The 16,144-nt window shown below is 46.3% G+C and overlaps 1 protein-coding gene across 4 annotated transcripts in view; it reads left to right on the forward strand.

Annotated features, from left to right (window-relative positions):
* Nucleotides 1-7,022: 7,022 nt before the first annotated feature.
* rbms3 (RNA binding motif, single stranded interacting protein) overlaps nucleotides 7,023-16,144 on the forward strand; it is a 148,131-nt gene continuing 139,009 nt past the window's right edge. For all 4 annotated transcript variants that reach the window (XM_076280271.1, XM_076280273.1, XM_076280274.1 and 1 more), the window contains exon 1: nucleotides 7,023-8,620. In XM_076280271.1, coding sequence (XP_076136386.1) covers nucleotides 8,546-8,620 — 75 coding nt within the window. In that variant the 5' untranslated portion in view covers nucleotides 7,023-8,545. The remainder of the gene's footprint in view (nucleotides 8,621-16,144) is intronic.

A 16,144-nucleotide genomic window follows, 5' to 3' on the forward strand; every position in this document is an offset into this window, starting at 1 on the left:
GTTTTTGCATTTATTTTGGATCATCACACCACCATAACAAAAAACTGAACTTAACAAACAATAGATTCTTGGGCTATCCAGGAGGTGCGTCAGGAGACGAGCTATACCGGCACAGGTAAGTGACCTCTGACTGGAGCTCTGCCAAGCTGACACATACACACATTTCAACCACACACTAGGTTTTACTTCCATATCTTTACACCACATAGGGCCAGTGTGTAGGTTAGCGTGTGTTTTTTTGTACAGCGTTATGTTGTGGTCAGGGCTTCAGCTAAGGAACAATAACCTAGACAATGTAGCGTAATAGCTTGGATGATGTGGCGCTAGACCACTTCTTAACAGTTTGGGGGCTCGTCCGGGATGAACCCGGGACCTCTCGCACCCAAAGCGAGAATCATACCCCTAGACGCTTGAGAGCATTTGTACGGTGATGCAAACAACGTGCAATTTATGACAACAGATGCAAATCAACAAAACACGTGCAAATAGACAAAACACAAACAACTTAAGAAAACATTTTCATCTTCATTTGACAACACGTGCACATCATTTAGAAAACGCACTGCAAATTCAGAAAACATTTACATTTCAAAAACAAGCTGCCAATTCACAACACGCAATTCAGAAACGTGCTACAAAAAATCACCACACAATGGAAGTGTTTCCGGGGGGCACTTAAAAGTGATGAACACCTCTGAATAGGTGGCAAACTACATACGTACATACAGTAAAGGAGAGGTGTTCATCACTTTTAAGTGCCATTAAAATGTTAACATAAACCCAAATACTTACATTTCAAGTCAGATTTCTTTAAACAGGAGCTGTTGCTGTCACACCCGTTCACCACCTTTCAGAGGTGTTCATCACTTTTAAGTGTCCCCCGGTAACACTTCCGTTGTGTTGTGAATTTCGTAGCGCGTTTTTGAAATGATAATGTCTGAATTTGCAGCGCGTTTTCTAAATGATGTGCACGTGTTGTCAAATGAAGATGAATATGTTTTCTTCAGTTGGTTGTGTTGTATCTATTTGCACGTGTTTTGTTGATTTGCATCTGTTGTCATAAGTTGCACGTCATTTGCACCTGTCGGCCACCGTACATTTGCCCTGTACTGCCTCATACAACCCCACCAAAGCAACCCCAGACTATCACCCTCCCTCCACCATGCTAAACAGATGGAGTAAAAACATATCCAGAATTTGGTCTGCAGGTTGTCTGCTTCTAATGTTCTTCTATGCGATCTAAACATAACACTGTTATCGCTAAACACAGCCTAGAACAACTACACTTATATACAATATCTCTTAGAAAAGGTTTACTGTACATTAACCAAGGACTGTCTGAGGCCTCTGCTACACTACACCGAATCAGTTTCGATACTGGGTTCCGGATCAAATTCGATCTGCGTCCACAAACACTATCAGTTTGGGATGCCTTAAAAATGCTTGAAAATCATGACAAATGCATAGTCAATAAGTATGGATGCAAGGGAATAAATAACCATCAGATAAAATCTGAAAACTGGGGGGAATGTTTGCCAAGTTTAGGGTACTGCATGGGTGCCAGCATGCTACTTTATAGTAATTCACATTATAATGGCAGGTATTTGTCGACGAACGACAAATCAACACTAATAATTAGGTTGTTTTAAGTTAGCTTCTCGGTGAGAATGTTGCAATGTAGGCCTACCCCAGTCAGCTAGGCTATTGCATAGATTTATAATCTGTATAATTGGGTTGATTGTGAATTTCATGTGACCGCGCTGCACTATTGTCAGAAGTTATTGCTCCCACTCCGTCGTAGGTACTTGTTTGCATGTCAACAACCACGGTTTCCAGCAAGCTATACATACTGTAGCGTTTTACCAAGAGCCAGAGTTTCATTAACTGGTTTATTGAACAAGCACACAATGCAGCATGTAATACACAGCGGCCCGTGTCAGGCCCAGAACGCAAAGAGGCAGAACTTCCTCGAACCGTAGCCTATATTCCTCGGGGGGTCCCGCCCCCCCTCTCGCCAGGCTGCCAACCATGAGCGTGCCCGGGGTTACGCAAAGCACGGTCGCTACAATACGTTTTTTCAGTCATTGTATAAAGAACAACAACGAAATCAACTTAGCCATTTAGATACATTTTTCGTTACTTCTTTACATGCGCCTATTGGTCGCTATTGCAGTGGAATAGGCATAGTTTACACAGAATGCCAGGTAGATTAGTCGACTAACGACAAACAAATAAAAAAGCCTACCTTGTGTGATGGACATTATATAACATAGCCTACACAGTGCTTCTATTGATCAAGAGGGGTTTATTTGTCACATAGCCTACCTACACAGTTAGGCTATATAATAGCCTAGCATCTTTAAATTGCATATAATCCGTTGCCATTCACTGTATGGCTGTAAAATGAATAAATGTAGGCTACTTCTCACGAAAACAAAGAGCATGGCCATCATCACGTGAAACAAGCACAACGAATCAGGAAAGGGAACATGGGCTTGTTCGTCATCTGTTTTCAGATGGTTCCGCAACACACTACAGACACATAGTCCACATTCGTCCTATACGGCTGCGGAGCAAAATGATTTCGGGGTCTCCAGCGGATTCAAATTGCTCCACTTCGGATCCGATGGTCTAGTGTGGAAGGGAGGGAGAATCGTAATGAAAGTGCGTCGGATACATTTGTATCTGACATAGTGTAGTTGTAGCCTGAGACACACCTTAAAATGTAAAGGTACAGGTTAAGGTATAACCTACAAATAATTTAGTATTAAGAAGGCTCAAGGAAAGACACCCTGATCCCCTGTAGATGTTTTCTCTTGCTCTCTGGGGTAATGCCTCTCTCAATTCTGTTGTTACATAAAGTGTATATATGGGGATCATATTTCTGCATGCAATCATGCATGTTTTGATTGCATACAGAAATCCTCCTTACCTGTGTTGTTTGTCAAGGTTAAATGCTAATGGAATTTGTTTATTTGTTTTCATTGTTACTGTGTTGCATAACAACATACCACTCTTGTTGACATTACATGTTTTTGTGGGAAACTGATGGAAATATATTTTTCCTCCACATATTCTCAACTTTCTAAATACTATTCCACCCACAAATAACATCCTGAGTGCTGTTATCCATTAGAGCACATCAGCTTAAAACATGTTATTTGCGCCAATGAATCCAAAGAGATAATTGTTTGGTTTGTTTCTTTGTCTGTCTTTCCTGAAACTTGGTGGAGAGGTGGAACATGAGCCAAGTAAGAATCCAAAGGAGATATTGGAGTGGATCTGGCTTAAGGACCAGCTCTAGAGCATTTTTTTGTTGTTGCACTTTCTGTGACATTGCGAGATATTGCATGGCATATTGGCCTTGTCGGAGGTCCGTGCTCTCCAAGTGCCCTTCTACTGATAATAAGGGATTAAAAATGTGTGATTGTTTCTCTCCATCCTCTCATTAGGATGCCAGCCATCTTGTATCAGTGGGTGTGGAGGAGTCCTGGGACATGTGAATAATATCTCTGGGTGTTTCCAGGCCTTTCCCTCCTCCAGCGTAATGGAATTGCTGGCAGAGAGATGGCACAGAGAGACAGGATGTGGCTGATTCCGATGTGAGTATAAAAAGAACCGACCGACAACTGTTTTTTCTTTTTTCATTTCAAGCACAATTTGGGGAGTATAATAAGAAACATGTTGTTTGAATTTTTTTTTTGTGTGTAAACTACAGTACATCCACCCAAAGAGGATTTAATGGAGAAAATGTCTGCCTGTTTATGCCTGCAGAGAGCATTTGACAGGCATAGTAATGGGTCCTGTTATGTGATACTTACAGAGCTCCATTAAAATTTATGCTTTTACCTCCCAGAACAGAGACCAGTGTATTATGAGGTGAGCTTTGACCGCCTCCAGACTTAATAAGGCACACATGACGATTAAACATGTCCGAACCTTCCCTCAAAGATAGGTGGTCATGGCTGAGGCACTCCCCTTTGCCTTGTATTCAGCTCTTATGAAGTCTCCATGCAGTCATGGATTCTATTAGTTGTGTACCTCACCCAATAGCTCTTAGGCACATGTTAATTGGACATCCTCGTATGTCCACACATGTTCCATTCTCCGTCTCCAAGTATGGTATTTAAAGTGATTTAGTCGTGCAAGAAAATTCTAGAATGGTCAATATTTTTCAAGTTTTCATTGTTTTCTGTTTGTTTCATTTTGTTTAAATATTAACCTATCTACTGATCTACAGCTGTGCAAATACATGCAAAATGTTTACCAGAGAACTAGTTGCTTCTGTTGTGACCACTTTATAGTGTAGATGTTATGTCAAAATATGGAGCCTACAGTTTGTTAGCCTATGTGTGCAGTGTCTTCCCTGCGCTGTGACTGTTAAAATGATATGATTAATGTTTCTCCCTTCAATAATTATAGAGCCCTCATCTTTCATTCTCGGTGCATGTGTAGATTATGTGCCTTCACCATTGATCTTCTGCTTTAAATGTCCTGAGACCAAACAATGGACCTGTAGCCTTTGGACAGAGCTGCTCCTTCTGCTCTGCTTTATTATTGTATATCCATGTATCGTAACACCCCCAATTATCACCACTTTTGTTCGGAAATTCTAAAACAACGATGTTTTTTAACACTTCAAAATAACATTTGCTAAATTAACCTTACATTTTCCAGTAGCCATAGGTGTGTAGATTTGAACAAAACTGGTTTGGTTCTTAACGGAAGCATTTACTGCCTGAAATATCCGATTTTGTTTACCACGCTTAGAGTTATAGTGCTGGCCTGATGGGTCGCCTATTTACGCTGTTTCAACGGCACATGAACGGTTAGACCGAGAATTCACGTCATGAAATTAAAATTCCACTGGAGCTCCAAGCGGATGTGTACACGCAGCCTTACAACACTGTTTACAGCTCTTGGAGTCACGGTAAAATGTAATTTTTGGTACATAGCTAATTTAGATACACCTGTGGTGTGGGTGCTTGCGTTTCTTTAGGAATAGAATATCACTTAATATGGCTGATCACCCTGTACAGTTCACTTCGCAACCTTTTCTCAGAATCACACACTGTGCCTTTAAGTCAATGTAAAAATGTCTCCTGTGCAGATAAACTCGAGAAGAGCTCTGGACTGCTGCTGTTTTGGGAGGGTGTATGGCCATGCCCGTGGTCATGGCAGGTCTGGGCTGTTTCTCTGTGGTTCTGGGACACAGTGTTTTTCCTGCCTGTTCATCCGTCACTGTGTTTTCCCAGCTGTGCCATAACAGAGATGAGGAGCTTTTTTTCCCTTTCTTCCTTTTTTCTTCCTTTACTTTTTTCTTTCTTTCTTTCTCTCCTTGTTTTTTTTCCCCTTCTTCGTGCGCTGGCTTCTCTCTCTGGTTGGGTGGTAATGGTGCCCCTGAGTTGCAGGGGCTAGTTTCCTGCTCTGTTTGAGAGGCGCTTTGAAGAGCGCAGCAAGAACAATTACCGAGGCCGGGCCTATGCCCTAATCTGACAGCGTACACTCACGCTAGCCCCTCGCCCGACTATGCCCCCTCCCCCCCCCCCCCGCCTGCTGTAGCGTTAGCGATATCACTCCCCATCACCGTGCCGATACACTACACTCCAGCTGTGCTCCCCCACATCCAAAGACCGCAGACACTCTGGCTCTCTCACTTTCAAAAGCCGACTCCAGTCATGCTCAGATCGAATGAGGTTTTGATAACACAGGATGTTGCACGGTTGTTTTGTTGTTGTTTTCTTTTTTGTGGTTTCCTGTTTGTATTGTTGCCTTTGTGTAGGTGTGGAGTCTATGTTTTTGTTTTATTGGTAATATAGCTGATTGATTGTTGAAAAAGTGTAAAATGTAGAAATGAGTTGTTAACTGATTGTTGAGCTTTATACATGTTTGTTTGGATTTCTCCATATGTTCCCATTTACACTCCATTGCATGGCAAGCCTCTATTTCCTCTCTTCCCTCCAATTCATCATGTAAGTGTTCATTTTGTGTGGCAAAATGATTTCTACATCTTGTCACATCACAGCACACCATAGTCTCTGTGTGACAGTGTGCTCTATTTGGGATTCAGACATTGAAGAGAGTCCTTGAACACTGTGACAGTCATATTTTGTCGTCTGACAAGCCTACTTGGGGAGGATGTTCTTTGTTTCACATGTATAACAAGATTTTGTAGTGTTTTGTCAAAGCTTCCTGCTGCTTTGACCTAAACTGGTGTGTGGTGTTAAATGTTAACACACTTGGCTTGGTTCTTTGACATTCAAGAACGTGTGAGTGTGTCAGCGCACTCCATGAGATCTCAGCACCAGGTGTCATCGTGTTTCAGCTGATGTGCTCATCTTCTTTTATGCTAAGAGACAGCGATGTAGGGAAAAGAGTGGCAAGCCAAGCAGATAATGGCAAAAATCTACAGACCTGTGACAATGGGGGAAGCTGTAGTGCAAGCAACTGCATCCCAACCACTTACAGGTCCCCAAGTGCCCACAGGGACCCGGCTTCGTTTCTGATCTGCGTTCATTACCCAATCCCACCCCATCTCTTTCTTTCACTCATTTTTTTGTCAGTCTTCACTGGCCTGTCTGAATAAAGGCAACAACCCCACCCCCCACTCCCAACACACACACACACACACACACACACACACACACACAGAAAGCATTAATTATTTAAAGAGGGAATGAGTGAGTAATAGATGGACAGTGGGGAGAGGAGGTGAGAGGAGAGAAGAGGAGAGGAGAGTGTGTGTTGAGTCTGCTTCTTGCCAGTAGGGGGCCCCGGCTCTTCACCATGTGTCCATCTCCCCACTTGTAACTGCATTCTGCCTGTTAGCCCAGCAGCCTTCAGGAAAAGAGGGCGAGAGAGAGCGAGAAGGGGAGAGGCTGGCTTAGACCCTCCTACCGGCAGCAGCCTTTCAGGGGGAAGAAAAGCAGAGTGGAAGTCCCTCCCCCCCTCAGCCCTGTGGAGGAGGATTGTAGCGTAGCCCAGCTGAAGGCGAAGCCCGTTAGTCCCTACCCTAGCAGGGAGCTGCCAGCACCACATACACACACACACTCAGAGAAACACACGCACAGCACACACACACACACACACACATCTCTTTCTCCCTCACACGCTTACACGCACGGGCAGGCAGGCACAAACACAGCCACAGCCAGTCGCGTATGCGCACACATATCCTCTCACATAGACACGCACGCACGCGCTCTCTCTCTCTCTCTCTCTCTCTCTCTCTCTCTCTCTCTCTCGCGCTCCGTCCCTGCCGCTAAACATTCTCACACGCGCACGAGAGGCAGCCTGGAAGACGCCGTTGTAAAGGAAAGGAGGAGAGACGAAAAAGGCAGAGAAGAAAAAGAGAGAGAAAAAGAAGGGGAGAAGAACACGAGCAGGAAAAAAAAAAAGAAGCTGTCAGGCTTGTGAGTGGACAAATGTACACGTGTTTGTGCTTTTCTTAAGGAAAGAAACATTTCCCACTCGCTCGCTCTCCGTGTCTGTTCTGGGATCTGTGAAGATCGGAGCTTTTTTTTTGGTGTGCATTACTGACTGCCTGGAGTTTGCGCTCTCGTGGGAATCTGTATTTTCTCTTGTCAGCTGGCGAGATCTCATCAGAGGGGCTCTTGTGTTTTGAGAAGGACGTGCTTTGTCACACTGGCTGCTTGAGCTTCAGGACATCCATCCATCCATCCATCCATCTATCTTTTCGGCTCTCGCTGTCTCTCTCTCTCTCTCTCTCTCGCTCTCCCGAGTCGTTCGGCTGCATCCAGGCTTTTGTCCATCAATCTGTGCGCGGAGCAGAGTGGAGGGGTGCACCTCGGATATCTGCCGGCCTCCAGCAGGATTGTGACAGTGCGCACGGAGCGAAAGAAGAGAAGTGAGTGTATGAAAGAGAGGCAAGCGAAAGCGCATGCGAGAGAGAGAAAAGAAGCGAGTGAGAAAGAGAACCGAGGCATGATCAGGAGGACACACGCCGGCTTTTCTGACAAGTGAACGCCACGGACCATCGTCTCCCTCGTCTCCACTCCTCTACACTCTTCTCTTCCTCCTCCACCACCACTCTCTTTCTGTCCCTCTCTGCCTCCTCTCTTTCCTCTCTCCTCTCTCTCTATCCCTCGTTTTTTCTGTGCGCTGCTGCTCCTCTGGGCAGCACCTGTGTGCCTCATTCCATCCTCTCCTCCTTTCCTCTCCTCTCATCCCTCGTTCCCCCCTGCTCTTCCTCCTTACGGCCACTCCTCATCCTCACACGCGGGCGGAAAAAAACGGGACAGCCTAAGGGTCCGGAGAATCCAAATCTTGTTTTTTTCTCCTCTATCTCTCCGTCCATCTCCGTCCGGCCGACCACCTCCATTGGACGTTTCTCCGCTTGCCTCTCCGACTCATCCAAGGATCTACACTAGCGCCTTCACTCCCCCGGGGAACCGAACGAAGCGGGGTTTCAGCCAGAGGCGTTCCTGCTGCTCCAGAGAGTCTCTGTGCATATCCGTCTGTCCGTCCGTCCGACTGACCGGCCATCCGTCCGTCCCCTCGTGACCGCCAGAAGGATTCCAGCTACATGGGCAAACGCTTGGAACAGCAACCAATGTACCCCCAGTACACCTACTACTATCCTCATTATCTCCAGACGAAGGTACGGCGTGCCAGGTCCCTGTCGGTTTTCCCCACCCCTACCTCCCCACACCTCTGCCAACCCCTACTCCACTCCTCCCCCTCTACTCCTCTCCTCTCCTCTCCCCCTCTACTCCTCTCCTCTCCTCACCCCCTCTACTCCTCTCCCCCTCTACTCCTCTCGTCTCCTCTCCTCTCCCCCTCTACTCCTCTCCCCCTCTACTCCTCTCCTCTCCCCCTCTACTCCTCTCCTCCCCTCTCCCCCTCTACTCCTCCCCTCCCCCTCTACTCCTCTCCTCCCCTCTCCCCCTCTACTCCTCTCCTCTCCCCTCTCCTGCTTCCCTCTGTTTGTGCCGGTTGCTAGGCTCATGCTGCTGTTGATTGATGGGGTATGGAGGTGCAGGTACACTCCTTTGATGATCTAGGGTACAGCTGATGTGTGTGTGTGTGGGGTGGGGGTTTTAACAGGTTTAAATATGACACCCTCTCTCTGTGTTGCATTGGCATACACACACACACACACACACACACACACACACACACACACACACACACACACATGCACATACCTACACCTACAAACACACACACATAACACACATGTACACCCCAAAATGTGCAGTGATTCAATTAGACCCACACACACATGCGCACATGCACACACACACACACGCACACACACACACACACACACACACACACACACACACACACACACACACACACACACACACACGATTTGACTCCCCAGTCCTCCTGGGCAATTGGGAATTTGAATAATTGCATTCCCCTCGCGGAGCACTCCACCACCAGGAAGTTGAGAATTGATTACGCCGGGGGTGATCGATGGGCACGGGAGCCTATCGGCAGGCTGGGGATTCCTGGCAGCTGCCGTGATTCATACCTTCTTTTATGTGCCGCGCGGAGTGAAAAGTTAGCTGTTATGTTACATAAGTGAGTAAGTGTGTGGTATGTGTGTGTTTGAGAGAGCAGGATGGAAAGAGTGAGAGGGGGGATGGAAGAGGAAGAGAGAGAGAGGGAGGGAGGGAGAGCAGAATGAGTAATGAGCGAGATGAGTGAGAGTGCTCCTGATTGAATTACATAGAGAGAGAGAGAGAGAGAGAGAGAGAGAGAGAGAGAGAGAGAGAGAGAGAGAGAGGAAGGAAGTAATGCGAATGGCTTGTACACATCTAGGTGGAGTGTCCAGTCTATGTGGTTTTCCATGGAAATCATTTGCAGTTGTTGAGCTCTGAATAAGCTCCGAATAAGACCAGATGGTCTTAGTTTCAGCGAGCGAATCGAGTCAAGTCCCCAGGCTTTGCTGCTGTTTCTCTCGACCAGGTTGTAGTTCTAGTGGGACTGACTGACTGACTGACAGACAGACAGACTGTCAGTGTCAGTGGTGCTGGTGTGGTTCTCCATTACTGTGCAGCTTCCTGGCTCCTGGTCTTCCAGCACCACCCTCCCTCACATGTCCACAGCACGCACTGGCCAATCTATCAACCTGCTGCTGCTGCGGCGGCGGTTGAGCCCCCTGGACAAGGCTTGTCTGCAGCAGGGCGAAACCTGTCCCGCTCCCTGGAGAATTCTCTCCGGAGCCTTCAGCTTTCAGCAGGCAGCCTCTCTCTCTCTACTCCTGCCACCAGGAACCCCCACCCTCAGCCATCCATTCTCTTTCTCTTTCTTTTGCACTCTCTCTCTCACTCCCACTTGCTCTCTCTCTCTCTCTCTCTCTCTCTCTCTCTCTCTTTCGCTTTCTCTTTCTTTCCTTTCAAGGTCAAGTAGATCTTTTCATTTCCAGCTGTTTGATGGCTTTGTCCCAAAGGATTCTTATGAGACTTAAGCTGTCAGTATCATCTATTTGTCCTTCCTTGCCAATCTAGCCGAGATACGTTGGTGCCATCAAACAGTGCAATTAACCCCACAGAATTGCCTGGCTGTTGAATATGTCAGGTATTGATCCAGGTGCCGGCACACTGGTGTGATTTTACCGCCGGCGGATTCAGCCTCCATTTCTCCGTATTCCTAAGCCATGTGTGTGGGAGATTAGAGGCGAACAACAGGGCCCTGGTAATAATTATTGATCGCCAGATTATCGGAGAGGAAGGAGAGCACTTTGGCTCTGAGTTATGCCCTATATCAGATTGCAGATATTCTGCTTTTTCTCGTTAAGATGGAGAGTCTCTCGTAAAGAGCGTGTGTGTGTGTGTGTGTGTGGTCGGTGTGTGTGTGTGTGTGTGTTATGCTGCATGTGGTTGGTGTGTGTGTGGTCAGTGTGCCTTTATGTGTGTGTGTGTGTGTGTGTGTGTTAAAGGGGGTACCTTTCAGTGTGATTGGAGATGTAAATGGCCTCTTATTAATCTTGATTCGGGTGTAGTGAGCGCGAGGAGGCATTCCTCTTGGGGATATCAATCACCTGGGAACAGAAAGGTACCTGACACCCAATCAGCGCCCAAGACCTCCCCCCACCCCACCCCCCACCACCACCACCACCACGCTCTACCTGCAGATGGAAAAGCTCTTTTTAATCAGAGACGGCTAAAAGAACGCCGACAAAGATAACAAACACAGCTACAGGGTGCCAGGTGCCATTACTGTGGAGGGAAGAGCGGCCTGTTTTTAAATAGGGGAGTGTTTCACCCAGTGTTTCACCCAGGCCAGGTGTTATTTCAGCTGAGATGTTCAAATGAATGTAGGCTACCTGGCCATTCCATTTTGTGGCTTTGGAATTATAAAATGCTATATTGCAGAAACACCGCTGACTTTTGTTACACCAAAAGTATTTTAAAGTGTTAATTAATTTGATCATATTTAAAGCACTTAACACAATTTAGCTGGAACCACCAAACAGATAGAACTCATTACATTATATTACACACATGCAATTTTCAAGATAGTATGCATAATGTATTGTGTCTCAATTCTTGTGCATAATGTATGCGTTGTTTCTGTGTGTGTTTAAGATATATGTGTGTGTGTGTGTGTGTGTGTGTGTGGGAGGAGGAGGAAGTGTATTTGACAGGCATCCTGCACCGTTGACTTGTTAAATAGATTTAAGAGCAAGTAATTCCCCCCCGGTGTTGTGTCAACAGAAGGCTGAGGGGCCCTGCTGCCATTGAATCAGCTGCATGAAGTCAGACCTTCACACTCCTTTCTATCAGAAAAAAGGGGAAGTGTGTGTGTGTTTGTGTGTGTCTGTGTATGTGTGTGTGGTGTTATGCGTTTTTTCTGTAGTGTTATTCATGTTTGTGCAGATTTGTGTGCGTGTGAGTGTGTGTGTGTGTGAGTGCATGTGAGCGAGAGTGTGCTTGTTAGCGTGTGAGACATGAGATAGGAGACGTGTGAGTGAGAGAGAAGGAGAGAGGAAGGGAGGGAGGATAAGCTCAGAGCAAATGTGTGTATGTGTGTGTGTGTGTGTGTGTGTGTGTGTGTGTGTGTGTGTGTGTGTGTGCGCGCACATAAGCATTTACTTGTATGTGTGGGTGCGCCTGCCTGTGTGTTTGTGTGTGTGTGTGTGTGTGTGTGTGTGTGTGTGTGCGTGCGTGTGTGTGTTGATGTAGGTGGGGGAAGGGTGTTCAGTTACACTGAGAGGGGTCAGCTTTTGTGCTGCAGAAATAACATCCATCTGACCGTTTAAATCTCTCCGCTCAGCATGAGTGAGCGCTAACTGCCCTGCAGTGGACGATTCACAGCAAGCCGGCCGCATTCCTGCAGTGCCGAAGGAGGGAGGCGGGTGATGGCAAGATGGGCAGCTCGTTAGGTGCCAGGGCTACCCTAATTATGCCATGCCATTCCGACACATGCCAACAGGGTTTTAGCCCGTTGTTATGGTAAAGGTTCTTGTTAACCACAGATGACTTCAATTATTTTGAATTCATGACAGGCTTTTTTTAATGACTTGATTTCTTTTTTAAATAACATGGATGGATGTTTTCGTTTTTGGAATGGAATTAATAGGCTTGTTCTTTTGCCAGGATTCCAAGGTATTTATGATAATATGTGTAATTAAAACCTCCATTGTCCTTACATTAGAGCGATTACATACCCCTCCTCCCAACACACACACACACACACACACACACACACACACACACACACACATTAATTTGCTCATAAACACAAATGCTAGCCTTTCAAGAGGGCTTTTATCCCAGCAAGTGACTCCTTCACATTCAATTAGCGAGTGGCACACAAGTGAGACCTGCTGAATGATCAATCCTGAAGTGATGACAAAAAGTAAAATAATGATAATAATAATTAACACCGTAGAGACCCAATCTGCCATTGGTATCCTGCAGAGCCCAGGTATCGCATCAGCTCCCATCAGCACTGGGGAAGGACTGCAGAATGCCTGAGGAGGAGCTGCATTTGATGTGTGTGTTTGATGGAGAGATATTGTCTGGGTGTGGGTGTGGGTGTATGTGGTGGTGGTGGTGGGGGGGGGGTTTGAGTGAGTGGGTAAATGGCCGATTCTTCGTGTTCTAGTTTGATTGTGTGAGAGGCTTGCTCTTTGCTCTGCGCCTCAAAGTGAGACATTGGCTGACATGAAAGCAGGCTCTGTGTGTGTGTGTGTATGTGTGTGTGTTTGCGTGAGTGCGTATGTGACTAAATTATACATGTAAACCCTACCACAGGAAAGGCTCTTTTGACGCTTTGCAAGTCTCTTCCTATCTCCTTCCTCCCTCTTTTCTTTTCTTCTCTTCTCCCTCTCTCTCTCTTTCTCTCTCTCTCTCTCACTCTCTCGCTCTCTCCAACTCAGCACACTAAAGCACGGCTCGTTTCGCTGTTGCCTGTCTTCTCTGGCGGGCCGCGTAAGCTGGGCCGGGACCCCCGCGACAGGGGACGCTGCTTGAGGAAATTCTAAAGTGCCTGTTTGGTTTGGTGCCAGAGTAAAACATTTCTTAAATTTCCGCTAGCCAAAAAAGTACAGGGCCGGAGGATGAATTATTGACACGTGCGGCTTTTGCAGTATTCATGTGCCAGCCGTGTTGAAATTGGGTTCAGAAGAAATGCGCACCAGGCTTTGCACAGTTTTGCTCGATGCAGTGTAGTGGAACGTACGGCCTACACTTGGTAGAACAGAGTGGTTATACAGCTTTTTTAAAATAATTTTTCTTCGTCTTGCTCTCTCTCTCTCTTTCTCCTTTCAGACATGGATCTGCTGTTGTTTTGCTGAACATGTACACAGGAAAAGAAAGGAAATGTTTCCTCCCTTTGAAGCTTGTCTTTCATGTTGAACATAAACAACAAAAATAAATACCTCATAAATTAGGCAAATCACGTTACATACACACGGATGTAGCTCTGCAGGGGGGCTGGGGATAATGCTGCTATCACACACGGTCCGCCCACAAAGGCTTTTCTGTGGCACACTGAAGAACGCCACCTCTGCCAGTTCAAGGATCAGTCGTCTGCTGAATCATTGCCTGATCTGGAGAAATCATAACACAAAGGAAACCAAATGGCTCCTCCCTTGTTCTTTCTTGTCATCTTTTCTTACTCTACCCTTTTGGATGTTCCTTTTTCTTTCTCTCCCTATTACCACCACCACCACCATCATCATCATCATCTCTCTCTCCCTCTCTCTCTCTCTCTCTCTCTCTCTCTGTCTCTCCCCCACTGTGTCCTGGGCATTCTATCCAACCATCTGTTCTTTCTGGTGGGGTTTCCTGGGTAAAAGGGGGCCATTCTTACCCAGCCAGCACGCATGCATACAGTAGGTAGAGATGGAGTGTGTTTTTATTTCAGCGCAATGCTTCTCATTAGAAAGTCGTTAGCCACGTAATGTATGATATGCACACCCCCCAAAAAAAGAGGTGGGTTTGACTGATCACATTGCGGTAATGCTTCATCAGTTGCAAGAGGATTTAAATGATTTAAATGGCCAGAGACTACTCAAGTCAATATACTGGTGATGGGGGGGGGGGGGGGGTGTGCTCCATGTTCTTGAGAGGTCCATATTCTGTCAGGAGAAGATGTGTGATGAAGGGAGGAGTTAAAAAAAAAGAAGCTAATGGGAGACATTTGTCTGAATCCTCAAGCAGACTGGTGCCCAGCCAGAACACAGGAAGCAGAGATAGCGGCCCGTTTCCCCTCGTGCTTAGGGAAAAATAGGGAAAGCGGGCTAGAGAAAAATGTGTGTGTTAGAGAGGGAGAGAGAGAGTGTGTGCGTAACAGATAGAAAGGAAAGAAAGGCGAAAATAGGGAAAGAATGGTACAGAAAACTGTATGTGTGTGAGAGAGAGAGAGAGGGAGTTAGAAGGAAAAGAAAGGAGAGAGAGAGAGAGAGAGAGAGAGAGAGAGAGAGAGAGTATATATGGGAGAGGCCCTTATCCCAGAGTAATGGGCCTGTTGCATTTTTAATAAAGGGCCACTTTGTAACAACGAGAGGCTGATGGATTCTCTGCTTTTAAAGGGCCCTACTTGCATTTATTTATTTATTTGTCTATTTTTTCCATCCTGTGTCCTTTTATGGCATCTGTGTAAGTGCTCAACAAAGACCCCATATAGGAGATAAATAGTCAAGACGCCGAGCGTATGACCCTAAGCCACGGAAAGGCCAAGTGAGCAAAGAGATCGGTCAAGGTCTACTGTCAATACTCCGATCCGCCCCTGGCCACTGCAAGAGAAATGAGGGGGGAGGTTTGTGTGTATGGCTCTTGGGCGAGAGAAATGTGTGTCACATTGTGAAACGGATGAGCGCGTAAGGGCTGGCACCACTGTGATGATTACGGGCGGAGGTTGTGTTTTAAAGGCATGGGTGTCTGCCCGGGTTATTAAACCGTCTCATTTCTTTGGACATGTTGGATGATGCCACATGCACCTAACATACTGTACATACTGGGACAATGTATGCCAAGGTCTACTGCATTGAAGCATTCCGCAAGAGAAGATTCTAAAATATGATATTTAAACTTGTCTGTGTGTGTGTTCATTAAATCTCTTCACAGTCTAAAATGAATGTAATGTGGTTTACTTTTGGGGACTTCTATTGAAAGGCCAGAATTAAATAAAGGAAATCAATGTATTCTTATCTGCACAATGAGAAACAGCTCTGCTCATTTAGTATAAATGCACGCACTGCGATTGACTGCGAGGGTTCTCTAACACTTAAACATTTAGTGAGAGTGTGCTGCATTCTTCTTCTCTGAAGTGGGTCTTTTCTTTTCATATAGCGAGACAAGTAAAAGTGTATTAATCAAAGCCAGTGAGAGATGAGAGGGAGGTTGAGTCTAGAGTCGCCGTGTGGGAGAGATGCTGACCCGGAGCGATTCGAAGGGACATTCCATCCTCTGCTGTCGTCTCCCACCTTCTACCTCTCTCTCTCTCTCTCACCCTCCTCTCTCCTCCTCTGGTTTTTAATCAGATTCTCCTTGGAACACCCACCCACACCCCCTTTTCTAACCCCCCCCCCCCAACCACCAACTACCAACCAACCCCCTCCACTCTCCTCCTCCGCCCCCCATGCACAGTCAAAGCCAAGGACACCCTGGGAGGACAGTACAAGCAAAGCATCATAAATCCTGGAATTCAGTCTCTCTCTGGG

This window comes from Alosa pseudoharengus, unplaced genomic scaffold (genome assembly GCF_046254945.1).
Source record: "Alosa pseudoharengus isolate Yale_2024_CS ecotype anadromous, Long Island Sound unplaced genomic scaffold, YU_APseudo_1.1 YU_APseudo_1.1_scf_12, whole genome shotgun sequence".
Lineage (NCBI taxonomy): Eukaryota > Metazoa > Chordata > Actinopteri > Clupeiformes > Clupeidae > Alosa > Alosa pseudoharengus.